Raw genomic sequence first — 21,016 nt, forward strand, 5'->3', positions numbered from 1 at the left:
GTGGGCGGTCTCCTTTCCTTAGCTACAGCGAGTGAAGGCGATGAGCACGGCAGAGCAAGTGTCGCTGGGATGGTGTGGAGCCACTGTGGGTAGGACAGGGAGTCGTGTAGCTGGGCTGCGTGGTAATTTTACTTTCAGCTTTTTGAGAGTTCTCCACACTGGATTCCACAGTGGCGACATCAGTTTGCATTCTAACCAACATTGAATGTGCGATCCCCGGTCTCCCCCACTTTTACCAGCATCTGTTGTTGGTTGTTTCCCTGATCTCGGCCATTTTGACTGGAATAAGAGGAAACCTCTCACTTTACTTTGCATCTCCCTCATTGCTAAGAAGTTGAACACCTTTGAAGATGTAGTTTATCCATTTGCATTTTTTCTTTTGAGAGCTCTCTGTCGACAACTTGTGCAGTTAGTTTTCCTCAACGTGACACAAACCTAGACATATCTGGGAAGAGGAATTGAGGAATATCGACTGAGGAATTGCCTTTATCAAATGGGCCTGTACGCAAGAGCGTGGGGCATTTTTCTTGATTAATGATTGATGTGGGAAAACCCATCCCACTGTGAATGTCACATATAAATTATACATAATTATTATTTAATAAATTGTATATAATTATTTAATATACACATATGTATATACATATATAATTATATACATTTATAATTATTTATATACATACATACATACATACATACATATATACATACATACATCAGTCGGAGCAAACCATAGGGAGCAAGCAGATAGATACCATTTCTCCTTGGTCTCTGCTTCAATTCCTGTCTACAGGGTCCTGCCTTGAGTTCCTACCCTGACTTCCGTTCATGGTGGATTACAAACTGTAAGCAGAAAAAAGCCCTTTCCTGTCCACGTGGCTTTTATGATGGTGTTCCTCATAGCAATCGAGAGAAAACTAGGACAAATCTGTGTCCTGTTTTTAGCTGGCTCACTTGTTTTCTGGACTCTGGGTTTTTAAATAGTTCTCTATGGACTGGATGTTAGCCCTCCAGCAAACAAATAGCGGGCAAATGCAAGCGACACCAACGGGTTCAGAGATGGTGTTTATAGTTACGGCCGTGTGCATGTGCATAGACAATGACAATTAAAGAAGGACAGATAATTAAAGGGCTGGTTGTGAGTTTGAGGGGGGTAGCGTGAGTAGAGTTAGTGTGGGAGAGAGTAGGTAGAAATAATATAAGTGCGTCTGCTGCTACACTGCTTCCAGTGATGGACATAGGGAAGGCTCCTCTTGCAAGAGGTCAGGACTGCTTGGAAGACGACGCCCATGGTTACTCGCCCATCTTTACTCAGGGCCCAGTCAGTGGAGGCTCAGAAGAAAAAGTGTTCGCTATTTAACAGCCAGTAAGTGAATAGGAAAAGTAAGTCATGATCCTCAGGACATTGACTTTTAGAATTTTTTATTGGAACCTCAGAGTCAGCGGAGAATCCTTGAACCTGGCCAGCAGTCGCTGGCTGAGGGGAAGAAGATGCCTGAAGTCCCCAGCTGGTGATCAGTTTGCCTATTCATCTAATCCTGTTTCCTACATGTCCCCAAGGCATTCAGTGCCTTGCGTGAATGTCATGGTGCCATGCAGTAGTTTTTAGGGACATTCGTGTGCACTGAGAGTACTGGCACGCTCATTTGGAAGTCCAGACTTTGAATCCATACCCTGTTTAATATGGCCTTAAATTCACCAGTTGAAATAAGAAAGTTTGAACCCAGGTGTGGTTACACACACCTGTAATCGCAGCCCTCAGGAGGTGGAGGGAGGAAGATCGGGAATTCAAGGCCGCCCTTGAATTCCAAAGCAACTGTCAATCACCTCTCCAAACAATCCGCTGTAGAAGAGAAAGATATGGAAACCATATCTCTATGAATTCCTTCCCATCTTTCAGAAACCGGAGGATGCACGGAGTTACAGAGAGCTTAGAGCTACGTCTCGTTTCCCCTACGAGGTGATTGCTTGCGGCTCTGCTCCGCCATCCTCCAAGCTTTGAGAAAGCATCTTTATTTTAGGACAAAATACATACTTGTACATTCTCATTGCTTCTCCAAACTAGAACAACTTTCTCTTAAAAAAGAGAAAGCCAGGTTTATAGACCTTACTGTAATCTTACCTCACAATTAAAATCATAGTCCTCTTCCCCTGGGATACTTCTGGGATTAGTTTTGTTGCTGAGTTACTTTTATTGTGGGCAGATGTGTAGGGTAAGTTTCTTACATATGTTTTTAAAAAGATTTATTTATTTATTTTATGTACATATGAGTACACTGTCCTGTCTTCAGACACACCAGAAGAGGGCTTCGGTTTCCCATTACAGACGGTTGTGAGCCACCATGTTGTTGCTGGGATTTGAACTCAGGACCTCTGGAAGAGAAGTCAGTGCTCTTAACCACTGAGCCATCTCTCCAGCTCCTTATATATGTTTTTAAAGCATACATATGAACTCAAAAGGAAAATCATCCTCTTATAGCCCTTAATTTTTTTATTGATACTTAAATATTTCCTATAGGTTGAGTATAGTTAATATTTTATGAATTTTTATATGTCCATTTCATACACTGAATCTGAATGATTGAAAATGAAGCAGTAACAATCCTGCTGAGAAGAATCTGGCAGTCAACTTACGGAAATTAGGCATGGAAAACTAAAGAAAGAGAGCAGTTAAATGTTTAGCGAGCTGTGGATATTTATTATAAAAGCTCAGAAGCCAGCAAGATCCTGGGGAGTTAGTATTATTACTTTGTTTTGGTTTTCTATGTATCTCTTTTACAAAGACCCTGGCCCACTGGCTATACAGTCAGATATAGGCCACATTTTGAGGTTGCATGGCAGCAACCTCAAAAAAGGCACTCAAGAAACATTTGGTTGGATATTCACATGAGTGAACCAAAACGTCCACTTTTAAATAAGTAACTACTGAAGGAATACATGGTTGGGCCCTGGAAGGTGTTTTGACTAGTTTATTTGTGTTCACTGGGACTTGAATTCCCTTCCTCCTCCCTGCACCTCGGGCCTCAATCTTACGGTAACTAGCAGATCCAGGCATGCCTCTCTGTAAGCAGGAACACAGGAAGGAACCCCAAATCCCTCTTCATTATTTTCTCAGTTCCCAGGGCAGCCCACACACTGGTGCTGTCTGTCACCGTCTCGAAGGCTCCAGATCCATCTGCCAGCTAGGAATGACTCGACTTCCCTGGGCCTCTGCCACCCCGGCTCCCCTTAATTAAACCTGCCTGCTGTCCCCAGGGTGCTCTAAGACTTGATTACCTTGTCAAATCTTCTGTCTCATGAAATCCATCCTATGGGGCAAAATGGAAAAGTAAATAACCAAACTCATTAAACCGGTGCTCTTATTTTGCACGGAATCTAAGTCAATCAATTCCCACCCCTTGGGCCTGGTAGTGACGATGACTCGCTGTCCAAGCAAAGTGCATGTTTGTGGCAACCGTCTGCCTTCTCAACACAGAGCGCTGTGTTCCACCAAAGCACCGGATGCCTGAAGCATGGCCGCAGAAGGTTCTAGGCTTACGTTTCTTCCTTGTTCTCTTTCATCCTCTTTATCTGTGCTGCTTCTGACTCTAGCATTACTTCCCTGCCTGCGTTTTCGTGATAACGGATTCAAACCTTTAACCTATCAAGTCTTACTACTTTAGAAGGTTTTCGTCAGAATGCTCTGAGGTTTCACTTGCTGAGTCATGGTGAACAGGACAAGGAGAGAGGAGAAGAAAAGAATTGATCCATGCTTCCCTCTGAGTAAACAAAGTGACCCAGATACTACCAACCATTCTCTTACAGTTTAGTTATTGGAACTCTCTGAGCATTTTATTGGGCAGTTTGGGGATCATACATGTTTGATATCATTTTTATTCAAAGATTGCACCCTACCTACAAACACAGTTTTTTAAGTTCTTGTCCATAAATTCTTTTTAACAGCCTCCTTTACTAAGGTTCTATCTCCCAGTCTTGGGAGCCTATCTGCTCTGGTTTACTTTGGCACAGATCACAATCTGATGGTATACTTGAACACATCACAATCTGATGGCATACTTGAACACATCACAATCTGATGGCATACTTGAACACATCACAATCTGATGGCATACTTGAACACATCACAATCTGATGGCATACTTGAACACATCACAATCTGATGGCATACTTGAACACATCACAATCTGATGGCATACTTGAACACATCACAATCTGATGGCATACTTGAACACATCACAATCTGATGGCATACTTGAACACATCACAATCTGATGGCATACTTGAACACATCACAATCTGATGGCATACTTGAACACATCACAATCTGATGGCATACTTGAACACATCACAATCTGATGGCATACTTGAACACATCACAATCTGATGGCATACTTGAACACATCACAATCCGATGGCATACTTGAACACACCACAATCTGATGGCATACTTGAACACATCACAATCTGATGGCATACTTGAACACACCACAATCTGATGGCATACTTGAACACATCACAATCTGATGGCATACTTGAACAATGGTTGTTTGCCCTCTTTAATAGCATTTCAGATTTTTATGAACACAGAGAGATGGGACTGATGGAAACTGCTACGACGGCTCTTTGACCCATTACTTCTTTTCCCTGCACTATCACATGGCACCTCCATTGACAGCCTTCACTTCACAAATGTCCTCAGTGCTGGATGAGAATTTGCCCTCTGACTCATAGATGATGGTTTCTGGGTCATCCTGTGTAACAGTGAGCAAGATGGCTCTCCGGGTCTTGAATTCAGGTTATATTAAAAGTACAGTCAAAGAGAACTTACATGTGTTTATGATAGAAGGAGGCCTAATTGGACGGATGGGAAAGAATTGTGGAGCAGGAAGTAGTAGAGTTGAGAGGAAGCTGACGCTTCTATTATATCCATATGGCTCGAAAAGCTGTTAGACACCTTTATAGAAACCAGGTGGTAGCATGAGTCTAGAACTCATGTTCTAGCCAGAGCTGAGTGGATTGGTCCCCGGAATCATTTGCTTGGAAATATAGCTAGAGGAGTGAAGCTGGAATAGACTCTCGAAGTTGCTGGTATTTAAAAAGGTATCTTGGTCAGCAGAGCAGACCAAGTCCCTGAGAGCCCTGAGGTGACCGGGAAATAGAGCAAAATTGCCATTGCTGTTTCATCTCAGAAGCCTGAGGGGAAAATACATCGGGGGAAGAGAAAAATCAGTCTCATCCAATACTTCTTCGAGGCAGACAAAAACAGACAATTTAGCAAAATACAGATGATTCAAGGGTGGGAGGAGAGGCACGGGTGGGGTAAGTTAAATGAACAGACTATAAATAACACATAAATTGATCCAGGAGGGAGAAGCCACATCACCACCACTGGAGGACCTTTGTATGGGACACGTGCAATGCTTTGCTGTAGGGTCTAAGAATGAAAAAGTATAAAAGCAGTCCTCAGGGTTTGGAAGCTAGAACAAGGTCTGTGTAGGCAGACATTCCGATCCGTCGAATCCTGTAAATGCATGACTGTAATTCGTTAGGCTCGTGGACAAGTTGTGTCTTCATTGGAAGACAGCGTAGCACGGAGATGATGGTAGCTAGAATTCGTCTCTTCTAGGGTGCGTCCTCCATGACACAGGCCTTGGGCAACGGTGTGCCATCAAAGAGAAGTTCTTAAGTAGAAGAACACTAACTGTGATTTGAACAAGGGAAGCACAAAGGGACATAATACATAAATCAGTTATGACAATTTTGGAAGCAGGAAGCCAGAATCAGAGTGGTGCAGACAAAGCAGCAGTGGGGCGACTTGATCTGGGTGCCCCTATGACTGAGAGACATCTGGACCCACAGTGAAGATTGCCTTGTGATCAAGATGAACGGATGAGGACAAACTTGGTGGTATGAAATTATTACACCAGGCCTGTCACTGAGAAGTGCCTCAGGGAGGAGTCCGTAAAGATAGGTTTGAGGACAAGTAAAGAAAATGTAAAGGCAGGTAAAGAGACTTAGGCTATGTGTCCGAAGGAGGAAATGCTGGAAGGGTGGCACCACGAGAGTGATGTAATGGTCAGAACAGTAGAAGTGTTTCTTAAAAGACCACAGTAAGCTCAGCTTAGATGGTGATACAAGATGCCTGTTGAGATCAGCAAAATGTTCGAAAGAAAAGTAAAACAAGGATTTTATAAGAACAGTGGAATAACTATTTAATGATTAGTCTCCCTTCCTCCCTTCCCCTTCTCCTTCTCCCTCTCCTTTTTTCTCCTCCTCCTTCTCCTTCTTCTCTTCCTCCTTCTCCTTCTCCTTCTCCTTCCCCTCCTCTTCCTTCTTCTCCTCCTTCTCCTTCTCCTCCTTCTCCTCCTTCTATTCCCTCTTCTTCTATACCTTCTCCTCCTCTTCTTGTTTTTCTTGTCTTTCCTCCTCTTCCTTCTCCTCCTCTTTTTCCTCCTCCTCCTCCTCTTTTTTTCCTTTCTCTTCTGGTACCCCTGGGAATTAGATGTATAATGTCTTCCATTCTCCGTACCCTACCAAAACAGTCTGCCATGAAAGTAAAAAATAGCCCATCTAGGTTCTATTTGTTAAGAAAATTGATTTTTTTTTCCAGCCCAGCTTTTGAATCTGAATACAGAGCCTGCGATTCTTCAGGCTCAGAGCAATGGTAATTGCGTATGTATTTATGTAAAACAGACTAAGCAGAAAATTATGCTTAATACTCGTGGCCCACACCCTAGTGCCACGTATATGAACTCATAATAGAGATGATTGATGATATCTGGTCCCAGATTCCAGCGCCTGCAGGAAAGATGAAGGCTGTTGCATCATACATAGACAGCTCTCTAGCCAGAACTTGACTACAGTGCCTGGAGTCTTGTCCTGATCCAGGGACCAGCCACTGTGGGTTAGAATGCTGCAGTATAAGGATGGTAACCCCTCACACAGATTTAAAACCTTCCCCTATACATTAAAGACATAAGCAAATACTCAATTAAAGTAAGACACTAACTTCAGGACGTCTCCCAGAAGCAGAGCAGTAATACTGTTCTAATGTTTTAGGGCATCCTCAGATCGTCTTGGGAAGGGACCAAGGATGACAACGATGGATCACCGGTTCCCTTCTAGGATCTTTGTCAACGAGAGGACATCCATAACCAGGTAACCATACACCATACACCCGTGTGATACATAACTCTGCTCTAGTCACTGGTGGAATATGCCATTCAGCGCTTCTTGGAATGACGTATGGCCAGCAAGGTCAGTGCTGTGAATCACTAAGTAAGATACTAGAGAGGCAGCTAAGCCGTAGCCTGTCATAGAATGGCCACTCAGACTTCATAAATGCTTACCTGATTTCACTTAAAATTATGTTCCAGCTTTAATAACACCCACGAAGATCAAGTTACGGAGATAAAGTTCCTCATGGATGGTATCAGTACACTCAGAGTTTGTTCTGAGTCCTTAGCTCTGTTTCTGTCTTTCCATTTCTTGCGCATTCCATTTTCCTCTCGACGTGAGATTACATAAGATATAGGCAACGTCTTTACCTAATTTCCTACAAACAGGCAATAGTATATTCTATTGCTTTGGGTACAATGGATGTTTGACAGTTGGGAAGGTGAGAGTTGAACTTGGCTGAACCAGGGCAGATGCTGAGGAAGAGAAAGTGGTCATGCAGACTCAAATGCTACCCGGACGTGCCCAAGTCACAGGGGGGCTGAGATGACAGTTGGATGCCACCGAGGAATGCTCGTGAATGTAAAACAGAGTAGCAAAGTGAAGGGGCACAGATGTGGTCCAAAGTCACCACTAGAGGATACAGATGAAATGTAAACATGGAAAGGAACTTAAAGGGACAAGTTTCCTTCATTCATTGCTCAGACGCTTGCTGGCTACTCGCTGTAGAAGGACTGGACTGAGCACTGAGCGTTCACAATGAATCAAACAAAACCTTTATTTTCGAAGGACAGAGGGTAATGTCAATGTGATGGTAAATGCTTAAATAAAGGAAACAAAAATTAAGCAGCAACGTGAATGAAGAATCTGGAGGCAGACAGGCAGGGAGTCTCTAATCCAAGGAGGTACTCAAGGGAGACCTGAGTGAAGATACAGGACAAGAAGGAAAAGCTTCAGGAAAACGGTTGTGGGCCTCCCTCCCTCTGAAACAGATGCAGGCTCACAATACTAATTTACCTGGCCAGTGTAGAGGAATTAACGTAGAAAGGGAAGAAACGAAGCTGAGATCAGAGACACCGAGGGTCTGGAACACATAGTGTTTTGGAGGCCCTTGTGAGACTTGGCCTTTTCCACCGAAGAACGTTGGTATAGTATACACCAGTGAGGAACTAGAGAGATGGTTCAGTAGTTAAGAGCACTAACTGTGGGGTTGGGGATTTAGCTCAGTTGTAGAGCACTTGCCTAGCAAGCTCAAGGCCCTGGGTTCGGTCCCCAGCTCAAAAAAAAAAAAAAAAAAGCACTGCTATTCCAGAGGACCTGGGTTCACTTCCCAGCATCCACATGGTGACAGATTTGTAGACTAATTAACTATTCCTATCCCCACCTAGCTTCCAAATGGAGTAAGACTCAGACTCTGATCTGTTTAGTTAGCTTTGCACAATTACTGGTTGATTACCCCTGATCTATTTCTCTCGTGCTAGACTGGCTGTTTGTGTTTCTCCCGGGTTTTTCCTGCTCCACCAGCCTGTCCTCCGGGTCCATCTGACTTGTGCACGTGCTGCTGTTGCAACACATCTAATGGAGACCACCCGTTCTCTCTGTCTTCTTCCTCCTTCAAACTCCTCCTCCTTTTCTTCTACTCCTCACGGCCCCTACCTGTGATTGAAATTCTGCCTGTTGCTATTTTTTCCAGTAACTGGCTGTAGCCACTTTGATTTAACCAGTAGTTTTGAATTGGGGAGCAAGGTCTACACAACAAAGGCTGCTGTACATGGAATTCACTTGTCTCTGGGCGGCCAGACTTTGGGGTACAGAATTCAGCATTTGAATGCAAAGTAGCACCAGACCAACGCCCAACACAGATTCTATTTCGCAAAGCTGAGACCACACTGTATCTTTTTTTTTTTTTACACACGCCCATCGTTAGATTATAAATTTCTCCTGTACCCCTGGAGAAAATCTCCCTAAAGTGTCTTGAATGATATGGCATCATTCAATGACAGAAACACCACCCCGATTTCAAGACGGCTGTAGTTTTGTTTTTGATTCATAAAGCCGGTTGGCAGAAATAGCCCTGGATTAATATATGCTAATAATACAAGGTTACTTCCACAAATCAGCTCTCTAAAAACATCTGCTAACATCAGCCCACAGCTGAAGGTATCAAGGCCTCGCTTATTCTTAACAGGGGTGCTTGGTTCCATTAGGTACAATGGAAATCACTTGAGGTGCGAACTAATGATCGTTTGCACATGTTTCATCAAAGTGGGAAGGTGGGAGAGCCTGGTGTAGGAAGTTGATTATTAAGTGCAGCATAGATCATCCTTAACGCTTATGGAAAGTACTGAGAAAATATAAGTATGAATGATCTTTGGTTTCACAGATATTACTTAGAGAAAAATAAAGGAAAGCAAAGTCCAGTATAAAATTAATGACGATGGATAATGCTTTAAATTGACCTACATTATTAAAACAGTATTGAGCTCAGTACTGCCATAGCCCTCAGACAGACAGCATTGGGATTCCTATTTTCTTTCCTTTTTTGTGGCAGAGGGAAAGGAAGGGTTTATGTTGGTTCACCAATACATTTGTTTTCTTACACATTAACCTTAACACCTAATATATGAAGTTAGTATTTCCCTCTCTGAAAAATATTTTGGCAAGCATTTTCAAATCTGACATAGAAAAAGTGAGGGCACTTTAAAGCCTATGTATATCCCCAGAGTATTACTTATCAGCAATTAAATATGTCGCAGTGAAGCCACACACTGTGAGGGATGTTTCCAAAGATGCTAAGATTGTAGTGAGCTTTATTTATTTATGTTATCTTTGAATCGGTCAATTGGAGAACTTAAGAGTTTGTCTTCTGCGGTCTGGATGTCTTTTAGGCCGTGGGCTCTATGTGTGCTCACTGGAGCCCTGTGTGACCGAGCAGAATAATCCCACAGACACTGTGCATCAAGATAGACCTTTTCAGTATGCAGTCTGCGGAGCACCTGATTCTAAACCAGAATTCAACAACAGTACAGACGTTGGGCATTGCCCCAACACTGGTCAGGTGACTCTCCCGAATGCTGAACTCAGTGAGCTGATCAGAGGAGGAAGAGATGGAGTTCTGGCTGCTTCTAACTTCCTGTCATAAAGTTCCTGAAACCATAAGAAATCTCTGCAAAATTGTCATTGAAAATGATACCAATCCTGCTGGCTAATTATGGTATCCAGTATACGCACAGCTGGCAAGCAGTCCCCACTTGTTTACTCGCTCAAGTGTTTCTCAGCTTCCCATCTGCATTTGGCATTGTAGTACACAAAACTAAAATTTTTAACTAATTAAGGATTTTCCATTTGCCTGAACAGACATGCAGGAAAGTGTTAGAAATTGCTATTAAAGTGGATTTTAAAGTGTGAAGAAAGTGTCAGCGGCCTAATTGAAAATTTGGTTTTAGCATATTCAATGAGAATGAACATACGATCAATAAAACAAGAGGCCCTGTGGGTCATGGCACCACAGCCAGTAAAGTGACTGGATCTTAGGACTGGGTGGCAGTTTGTTTCCAGACCACCTGGCTCAAAGGGGTTGGCACCAGCTCCCTTCACACTCCAGCGACTACAGTTCCAAGTCGCTGCTTCATTGCCTGGAGTCACCACTGTGCTGGGTGCCCATGCAAATATTCCAAATTAAATATGGTTCCATTTGGTTGCTTTCAAAGTGCCTTCCTTTTACCCTTTTAAATCGGGACACTTGAGACGTGAGTACATACCAGCCCTGTATTTAAAACAAACAAAAACAAAAAAGTCCACTTCCGTTTCAAACGCTGGTCAGATTTCAGAACCTGTTGGGTTTTCTGTGCTTCTTAGAAACTGGAATCTATGCTCGCAGGCCAAAAGGCACATGTGTATTACAGAGCTTAGGAAGTCGCATGACATCATAAATCTATGCACAGAGTACATTATTCCTTACTGCTTCCGGTTCCGGACACGTTAGCTTGTACCCTTTGCTGAGACAAAAGAGCCAGTCACCTACATTTCTAAGCACAAATTATACGCAAAGGGACCATGTTCCTGAGGCTGCCATCAGAACGCCAGAGGCATTGTTACTTACAAAGGGGGCCCAGCCTCTCCTGATCAAAGGGGTGAGCATAGGCAGAGCCAGCCCTGAAGACAGGTCTATAAGTAGATAATATTACTCTCAGGAAGGCTACGTCTAAGTTTAGTGAGGATGTGGAAGGCCTCTGTAAAGGTTTTTGTTCTTCTTTTTTTTAATTGGGTATTTTATTTATTTACATTTCAAATGTTATCCCCTATCCCGGTTTCCCCTCTGCAAGCCCCCATCCCATCCCCCCCTTCCCTGCTCCTGTGAGAGTGCTCCCCCACCCACCCACTCATACCTCACTGCCCTGGCATTCCTCTATGCTGGGGCATCAAGCCTTCACCGGACCAAGGGCCTCCCCTCTCATTGTTGCCAGATAAGGCCCCTTCAGTTCCTTCAGTCCTTCCCCTAACTTCTCCATTGGGGTCCCAGTGATCAGTCTGATGGTTGGCTTTGAGTTTCTGCACATGTCTATATTGGTCAGGATCTGGCAGAGCCTCTCAGGAGACAGCTGTACCAGGCTCCTGTCAGCAAGCACTTCTTGGCATCAGCAATAGTGACTGGGTTTGGCGGCTGCATGTGGGCTGGATCCCCAGGTGGGGCAGTCTCTGGATGGCCTTCCCTTCAGTCTCTGCTCCACATCTTGTCCCTGCATTTCCTTTAGACAGGAGCAATTCTGGGTTAATATTCTTGAGATGGGTGGGTGACCCCATCCCTCAACAGAGGGGAGCTGGGGGCGGGGGACCATCCCTAATCTCTGGATATGCACTCTACAGGTTCTCTTTCCCCTTTGTGGGGCATTTCAGCTAATGTCATCTCCATGGGGGAGGGTTCCTGGGAGGCCCTTGCTTTCCTGGCATCTGGGATTTTCTGGTGGCTACCCTCAGTTCCCCATCCCCCATTGCTACACAGCTCTGTTCAATTCCCTGACCCTCTGTACGTCTCCCCCATCTCCTCCCACACCTGATTCTGCCCCTCTTTTCCCCCTCCTCCCTCTCTTCCTCTCAATTCCCCCCACCCTCTACTTCTCTTGATTATCTTGCTCTCCCTTCAGTAGGACTGAAGCATCCATTCTTTGGTCTTCCTTCCTCTTGAGCTTCATATGGTCCGTGAGTTGTACCGTGGGCATTCCAAGCTCTTTGCCTAAGATCCACCTATCAGTGAGTGCATACCACGTGTGTTCTTTTGTGACTGAGTTACCTCACTCGGGGTGATAGTTTCCAGACCCATCCATTTTCCTGAGAATTTCATGAAGTCATTGTTTTCAATAGCTGAGTAGTATTTTTTTTTAAAAAATAAAGAACCAAGAGTTTAAAATGAGCCATAGAAAAAGGGTTTGAAATGTGCTTAGAACATTAAAACATAGACATTTTCCCATGTAGATATTGTTTTTAAGTGTTCACAGTATTACTACTGGCGGCCTGTTGAGACTGAGAGATTATTTTAAAATACGAATGATACACGTGGGGCTACATCATAGGAAGTTCAGTAATGTCACCAGATATGTGGGAAGGTGGTACTTGTTACAAATTTTAGAGCCAGTATTTCCCATGTGGATTTTCAGTAGTCACTGAGGATAGCCACGGTGGTACCCACTACCACCAGTAAAGTTTATCTGCTACGTAGTCTCCCACTCCATCACTTCAGGTCTTTCTAAGGTCTTTCTAAGATAACCCAGAAACTTTTCCAGAATCTGAAAGTCAAACTTCAACCCCACCCCACCCCCAACCCCATTTTTTATTACCTGTAAAGAATTTACTTGAATTTATGATGTCTTCATTGTACTGGTAAAAAGATATCCACCTCCCTACCCCCAAGAGTAGGCTGGGATTCAATTTTCCAAATTTTATTCCCTAAATAAATGAGGTCTGAGGGTGTGCGGTGCGCCAGAAGCTGTTGCCAGAGGGAAGCTAGGGTGTTGGAAGAAAGCAGGACCCTTCTAGAAGGAGCCTGTTGGCTGGCGCTGCAGCTCTCAACTTGCCCAGAAAATTACCCGGAAGCCAGGTCCTTCCTCAGGGTTCCTGGGTCTTCATTCAGGCCTGGGGTGGGGATCTGCAGTGGCTCGGTTCCCGGGTAATTCAGCTGCTGGGCTCTTTGGGAAGTGCAGGTTTAGGGTGGCAAAACAAAGTGAGGTAAACACTCTAGAGGGACAGGACCTCACCTCACTGAGTTCAGGGAGAAACTGTAAGGACTACGGAGGCAGCTAACCACGGGATCAAGAGATATCTGGTACAGGAAGTCACCAAATCCTGTGGCTAGTAAGTTACAGCATGCAAAATGTTTCAGGCTAGTTGAGATACAGGACACCCAACAGTATATATTATTTTTACATTAAAAATACGTTATTTTTAATAGTAGAATGTCCTGTCTACATGTATATCTGTGCACAATGTGCAAACCCGGTGCCGGTAGAGGCCGGGAGAAGGTGGCATTAGATTTCTGGAAATGGAGTCGTGAGCTGCCCTGTGGTTGCTCTGAATCGTACCTGGGTCTTCTGGAAGAGCAGAAGGTGCTCTTCACCTCTGAGCTATCTCTTCAGATCCAAAAACATCTCTTAAAGGAACGCTAAAAAAAGAAAAAGAAAAAAAAAAAGAAAGAAAGCAGGAAGAGGGACGAAGCAAGATCATCGTGTGCTGTAATAAGGATTGGAAGAGTTTACTAAAAGACCAAGAGAAAGGCTGTTAAACAAAGCGCATGATACCATTAGACATGTTCTATGCTCAGTGGAGGTCCTATGAATGGCAGGCACGTGTTACTCAGCTGGTTGCTGTATTTATTTTTGAAACGAGAAGAACCAGTGGTTAAAGTCATGAGGGCAAAGCAGGTTCCAGTGGCTGTGAGGCTGCGTGCTCTAAAGCTCCTGCCGGAGCGCCTCTGCTTGCTCAGGTCAGTCACCCCGAGAATTATGGGTCAACTTCTAGCAACAATCTTACAGGCCTCGTGAGGCTAGATGGCTTACAGGAAACTAACGGACATCTTCTCTAAGTAGAACAGCCGGATCGATTCCCCCTCCAGAAGGAGCGGGGAGGGCTGTCCAGAGTATGGGGCACTGTTGGCCTTCGTTCTTAGCAGGCACGAAGTCCCTCCTCACCCTTCACACACAAACCACAAAGTTTCACAGCAACACTTGCGCCTGTCCAAACAACGCCCAGTGATGTGTGGCACGGTCGTGTTTACTTTCCAAGTGACTTTTTTTTTTTCAAAAATTTTCCATTACGTTTTGTTTTAGAAGTGGAAACCTTGAGAGGGTACAGCAGGGGTGAACCAGGAGCAGGCATTTGGAACCATTTGCCCCGCCCTCTAGCGCACATCTCAGCCAATCACTCTGCTTCTGAAGCACCATCAGCCTTCTGCAGTTGAAGCTGGTGATAGATCTCTGGCCTGAACAACTTCAGCAGCCACCTCCGGGGCTTCCCTTCCGAAGCCCATTCTCGTTGAGCTATCAAATGTTCCTCTCTTAATGTATTCCCGATTATCTTGGCTTAAATCCTCCAAAGGTTTCTCGCTGTGCTCAGAGCGAGATGCACTTCCCTCCGTGTAGAGTTTCAGAGACTGGCAGGACCTCTGTAACCTCATTTTGAATCATGACCTTTCCTTCAGAAGTGCCTACACTCGAATCACACATTTGTGTGTCTGGAATCTCTCCCTCACTCTTCCTCTGACTGAAGGGTCCCATTACTGAGGTCTCAGTTTACTATCTCAGACCTCCTGAACCCCGTCTCTCGCTCGCATGTCTTCTTCCTAAGCACCATATCATAGAATGGCGTTTTCTTTTCCGAGATCTCTCCCTCTATCAAATAATGGTGTTCCTTTGTTCCCTTTTCTTTCCTTGCTCTCTGCTAGAAAGTTATTTTCATCTGCAGAAGCCTCTGGGCTTCGTTACCACACCTGACACACTTCAGTCCCCCACCAGAGTCCTACTGCATAGAAATGGGGATGGAACCAGCCTCAGAGAGCTTGGTTGAACATTATTATGACTTCCTGTGCCTCAGCCCCAGATGCTGCTTCTCCTCAAGAGTTATAATGATGGTCCATCTATTTGGACACATAAACAAATGTAGAATCATCAGAAGCAATCGGTGTAGTCTTAGTCAGAATGACTACATATCTAAACGGTCACTCTCCCCATAAAGATCCTCCCCCTCTTTTAAAAGGATTGTGCCACCTGGGTTCTTAGTGCTGTAGATGTGAACCCCAAAGTGGACCCCAAAGTGGGGATCCCTCAGCTGCACTGGATTCACTGAGGATCTGCTAAGCATGCAAATCCTCACCTAAAAGCCTGAAGAGAAAGCAATGAAAGAGGTTCCTTACTTCTAGGCCAACCTGGGCTACATAGTGAGACCCTACTCAAAAAGAAGGCCAAAAGAATTAGCGTTTGAAACATTAGAAGAAGAAATGTTTCATCTTTCTATCCTGTCCTTGTACGGCTTATTAGCATTGCTCCAAGTCCCAAGAGCTCTCTTATATGTTGGAGTTTGCACAGTTAAGACATCTGGAGCTGGGGCTGGGGATTTGGCTCAGTGGTAGGGCGCTTACCTAGGAAGCGCAAGGCCCTGGGTTCAGTCCCCAGCTCCGAAAAAAAGAACCAAAAAAAAAAAAAAAAAAAAGAGAGAGAGACATCTGGAGCCTTTCTTGTATTTACCACCTAGTTCTCCACCTCTTCGTAAAGGACAGAAGCTTTGGGGATTCACACTCTAGAATAGTTTCTAGAGAAGCCAGGCCCTCCACCTCTTTGTAGAGGACAGAAGCTTTGGGGCACATTCCCCTGCACAGGACTCTGACGTCAAGGGAGGCAACATTGACTTCAGTTAAGATGGCCCTCTTCTCCCCAGCCTCCCAGCCCTCCGACTTTGGAACTCTATCCCTTCATTTACAGTGGAAATGGGCTAACCTACTTTGCTAGCAGAGGAAGGTCTGTGTGCCAGGAGGTAAGGTGTTCTTTCTTCAATATCCCAGCCAGAAAAAGAGGCCCAAGGCCAAGAGACCTGGCACCCAAAGTCCCTTCTAGAAGAGGCCCTGCTGAAGTGTGTGATTTCAATTCCAGGATTCAAGGAGATCATAAGGAAGGATAAAGTGGGTTGTAAGCATTTTGCCAACGCTTACAGACATCAGGGCTTTAGAATGACAGTGTTAGCTGGCTTACTAATAAGGATTTATTTTTCTGGAATAAATCATATTTCCTGATCCTACCTTTCCAGAGGCAGGCAGCCATTTATACTATGAACTGTGGGTGTCAACTGTGAAAAATCATGAGTATATCATACACTTAATGCACAATTTGGAAAGTGTGAAGCCTTATAACCCATGAAATAACAAGCTTAATTAATACCAGCAATAGTGGAGTCATTGGACTTACATGTTTAATTCCTAGTTGTTTGTTAGCCTTATTTTATTTGGGCATGTGCATTGTGTGTGGGGGGGGGGCGGGGGTGTGTGCACATGCATGTGCGCAAGGACCAGAGGCTCCAAAACCTCTGAAACATCAGTTCTAGGCACCCGATGTGGATGCTGGGAACTGAACTCGCGCCTCTGGTAGAGCCCTTCACCTCTGAGCCATCTCTCCAATTTATAGTTGTCTTATAAAATCATACAAAATGTGTTGAATTAAACATTTTGAACCGGCCCTATGAAATTGCTAAATAATCTCGTTGCTAGAATATAATATTATGAAAAAAAAAGTTCACAAAGTAAAGAAAACTAATTGTGAAAACCAGAAGGTGGGGGGTATTTATATTCTATCCCGGGTGTTGAAGAGACTCAAAAACAGTCCCACTCTCAAACATGGGAGGATACACAAAGAACGTCACCTGATTTCAACACCAGGCTCCAGTTCAGTGACTGACTCAAATGACCAACGTTTTCCAACAAGTCTCCCAGAGAGTGACACAGACGTAGGAGACGCAGCCAAGCATGGCCATGGATGTTTACATGCCACATGGTAGTCTGGGGAACTCATGTTGGGCTATAGTATGTGACAGTAGCTGTACTTTGTTTGTATCGAGTCCAATTTATAAGGACCAAGAATGGAAGAGGGCACCTTGGTTTCCAGGAAAAGCATAGAAGAAAAACAACTGGAAAAACAAGAGGGGGTTGTTAGGCTACAAATTTCACATCCGTGTGTCTCTGGTATGACATAGAGTTCTGTTTTTCCCATGGTCCTGTCCCTCGTCCACGTCTGTGGCAGTTGACAATGCTGAGCAAGGGTTCCTTCTAGTCCACTGAATCATACCCAGGAAGAGGAACTCATTTCTTGCTAAGTTCACTATCAGTGGCACACGTCATGATGTGGGTAGCTCCCATCTGCTGAGCAGCTGCAGTCCCAGCCACAAGGTACAAAGTGCACGTTAGCATTTACAGTTCAGTCGCCTAAGCTGTTAACTCACCAAAGCCAAGCAGGACTTGAGTGACAGACACCCTCGGTGCCCCGCCTTCCCATGCCAGTTCCTTCAGAGCTTGCTGGAGTTCTGGCTTGCTCTCCTCCAGAACCCATGCTGGAGAATTCTAGGCACCCTAAGCGCCTCCCGGAATGCCCACCCTGACATGCCACTCTTAGAATGCCGATTTCTGTGTTGCAAGCTGCTGGCCCCATGGATTCCTTCAGTTAGAAGTTCAGTTTGTATAGAAGTTTGACATTTCCCTGTTTAGTAAAAACACCTTCCCCTTAATACGAAGTGTGAAGATGTCCTTAAAAAACACTTGGTATGTACTGTGAGGTAATATTTTATGTTCCAAAAAAAATTTCCTCAAAATTTCCCAGAAAGTGAAGATTTGATGACTCATTCGAATGAGTTTGAATATTATTTTTGTTTCTTTGCTGTCTCTGTGGGCTACTAGACATCCTAGGTTCATTAAAAAATAGAAATAAAAAATTTTAAAAAGGGCAGGTGTGTAACCGTTCCATAAGCAAGCATTTTAGAGCTAGCTTTATCAGAGTATTTGAGTGGCCCTGGTCTGTGTTAGGTAAGTAGGTATGGGCCTATTTGAAAGCTGAGACAGGAAGAGGCACAATTTTTTATTCATTAAGAATGGGTCCACTTGGGGCTGGGGCTGGGGATTTGGCTCAGTGGTAGAGCACTTGCCTAGCAAGCGCAAGGCCCTGGGTTCGGTCCCCAGCTCTGAAAAAAAGAATAGAAAAAAAAAAAAAAGAATGGGTCCACTTGTGTATTCAGAGGGACGAATACCCACTTATCACTGAGTGCATGTGTGTTCTTTTGTGACTGGGTTACTTCACTCAGAGTGATATTTTTCTAGTTCCATCCATTTGCCTAAGAATTTCATGTAGTCATTGTTTTTAATATCAGAGCAGCGCTCCATTGTGTAGATGTACCACATTTTCTGTATCCATTCCTCCATTAAGGCATATGGGTTCTTTCTAGCTTCTGACTACTATAAATAAGGCTGCTATGAACATAATGGAGCATGTGTCTTTGTTGTATGTTGGGGCATCTATTGGGTATATGCCCGGGAGCAGTATAGCTGGGTCCTCAGGTAGTACTATGTCCAATTTTCTGAGGAACCTCCAGACTGATTTCCAGAGTGGTTGTACCAGCTTGCAATCCCATATGAAGCTCAAGAAGAAGGAAGACCAAAATATGGGTGCTTCAGTCTTTCTTAGGAGAGGGAATAAAATACTCATGGGAGGAAATACAGGGACAAAGAGTGGAGCAGAGACTGAAGGAAAGGCCATCCAGAGACTGGCCCACCTGGGGATCCATCCCATATGTAGCCACCAAACCCAGTCACTATTGCTGATACCAAGAAGCGCTTGCTAACAGGAGCCTGATATGGCTGTCTCCTGAGAGGCTATGCCAGAGCCCTACTGATACTGAGGATGCTTGCAGCCAACCATCACACTGAGCACTGGGACCCCAATGGAGGAGTTAGAGAAAGGACTGAAGGAGTTGAAGGGGTTTGCAACCCCATAGGAAGAACAACAATATTAACCAACCAGACCCCTCAGAGCTCCCAGAGACTAAACCACCACCCAAAGAGTACACATGGAGGGACCCATGACTCCAGCCACATATTTAGCAGAGGGTGGCATTGTCTGGCATCAATAGGAGAAGACCTTGGTCCTGTGAAGGCTCTATTCCCCAGTGTAGGGAATGCCAGAGTGTTGAAGTGAGAGTGGGTGGGAGTGGGTGGGTGGGAGGGAGAGCATCTTCATAGAGGCAGAGGGAAGGGGGATGGAAGAAGGGAGAAACCAGGAAAGGGGAAAACATTTGAAATGTAAATACAAAAAAATAAAATAAAAAAGAACGAGTCCACTTAAATGGTCTCTTAAAATTCTGCTAAAATAAATTAGTAATAAAATAAAATAAAATAAATTTTAAAAGACCTTGATAGTACCTTTTATGTCCTAGTCATAAGTGCCTGTATTGTGGTTATTTTAGACTCCTTTTAGACTCTAGATCATTCTGTATATATGGGACATTCAATTATCTTCCCAGTCTTGTTCAGCCTCTGCCTCAGTGCTATGATGGTCTCTGTCTCCCTTGCTGCCTCCATGTTGTCTCATGCCAAACTCCACCTGCACCTCCCCACCTGCCGGCTTTAGTGCTGGCCTGTCTTCCTCTCGCCTAGAACTTCACCAGCTTCCCTTTGCCCAGAGGATGAAGTTTAAGTTTCTTAAAGTGCCCATTCTCACAAATCCCTGGGACATGCTCACACCGTCATCTCTGAGTGGCCCATACACACTGCAGAAAAGACCATATGAATTTGGTAATGTTCCTCTAACCTGATTAACTCTTCTGGTTCAGTCACTGCCCACCCAAGTTCACCACAGGGACCACCTGGTTGCTCACCTTGGACATACAACTTTTGACTATGCTCACATAATGATTCTGCCATGTGTGAATAAATGACATTAGCTTTCTGTTACCATGCTTCATTTGAATTAGCAGACACAGAGGACTAATTCCTTATCTTCTTATGCCCCTAGTTACAATGAATCAGCCTGGTATATTAGTGTAATCACAAGCTAACATTTCTTCCCAATGTTATGTCCACCCATCCTTCATTGGGTCTGTAAACTAAAAATGCTTTTCCGGTGAGACACACAGAGTTAAAAGGCCTTGGTAGGATGCATTCACCTCTGCTCAGAGACCGAGCGTTTCTACTGCATGGTCCTTTGTGATGCTTCAAAGACTTGTGCCAGGCCACATATGGGGTTTTGCCAGAAGCAGAAGGTGAGGAGTGAGATTCCATAAAGCTACTCATGTGCTTTGGTAACGATGCTCTGAGCTCAGCATATCCAGACTTGCATCCCTCGTGGACCTGAACTTCTTTGCGCTGCTCTGGCATTGAAAGCATTAAAGCTTATAAGAGACTAGCATGCATTTTAGCGGTACAATCTCAAAGGAAGTATCTCACAGTAATGACCCTAAAGGAACAAAATCAGGGTGGCCAGTGAAATTTAGAACAGAAATAGTCTTTAACCTCAGAGATTTGGAGTAAGCCATCGGGGAAGGGGAACAGTAGCCTGGAGCCCTTCGCTAGGATTCTTTCTATGGTCATTGTGGTTCACTGGAAATGTACGTGCGTCGCAAGTGAGGAAAGGGGAGTACGAAAGCATGTTCTTATGATCCCACCATGTAAAAACAGCTTGCATAAAGCCCGTTCAGTATTCAGTCCATGTCTGTTGAATAACAGCTTATGGTGGGCAAATATCCTCTCTAATCAACAGGAGAAGTCAGCCCTTGGGGCCAGTTTGAGAACGGCAAAGGTATTTGAGGGTCAAGGAGATATGGA

General features: G+C 44.3%; 1 protein-coding gene across 14 annotated transcripts in view; it reads left to right on the forward strand.

Annotated features, from left to right (window-relative positions):
• Rassf6 (Ras association domain family member 6) overlaps window positions 1-21,016 on the forward strand; it is a 40,006-nt gene that overhangs the window by 2,395 nt on the left and 16,595 nt on the right. For 10 of the 14 annotated variants that reach the window (XM_087582940.1, XM_087582938.1, XM_087582939.1 and 7 more), the window contains exon 2: window positions 7,060-7,158. In XM_087582940.1, the coding sequence (XP_087439066.1) occupies window positions 7,094-7,158 (65 nt within the window). In that variant the 5' untranslated portion in view covers window positions 7,060-7,093. Of the gene's footprint in view, window positions 1-5,168; window positions 5,908-6,172; window positions 6,665-7,059; window positions 7,159-21,016 lie in introns of those variants that run through there. The other 4 variants (XM_087582946.1, XM_087582947.1, XM_087582948.1 and 1 more) reach the window with 3 other exon arrangements.

The sequence above is a fragment of the Rattus norvegicus genome, chromosome 14 (genome assembly GCF_021556685.1).
Source record: "Rattus norvegicus strain SHRSP/BbbUtx chromosome 14, alternate assembly SHRSP_T2T, whole genome shotgun sequence".
In the NCBI taxonomy this organism is placed as follows: Eukaryota; Metazoa; Chordata; class Mammalia; order Rodentia; family Muridae; genus Rattus; species Rattus norvegicus.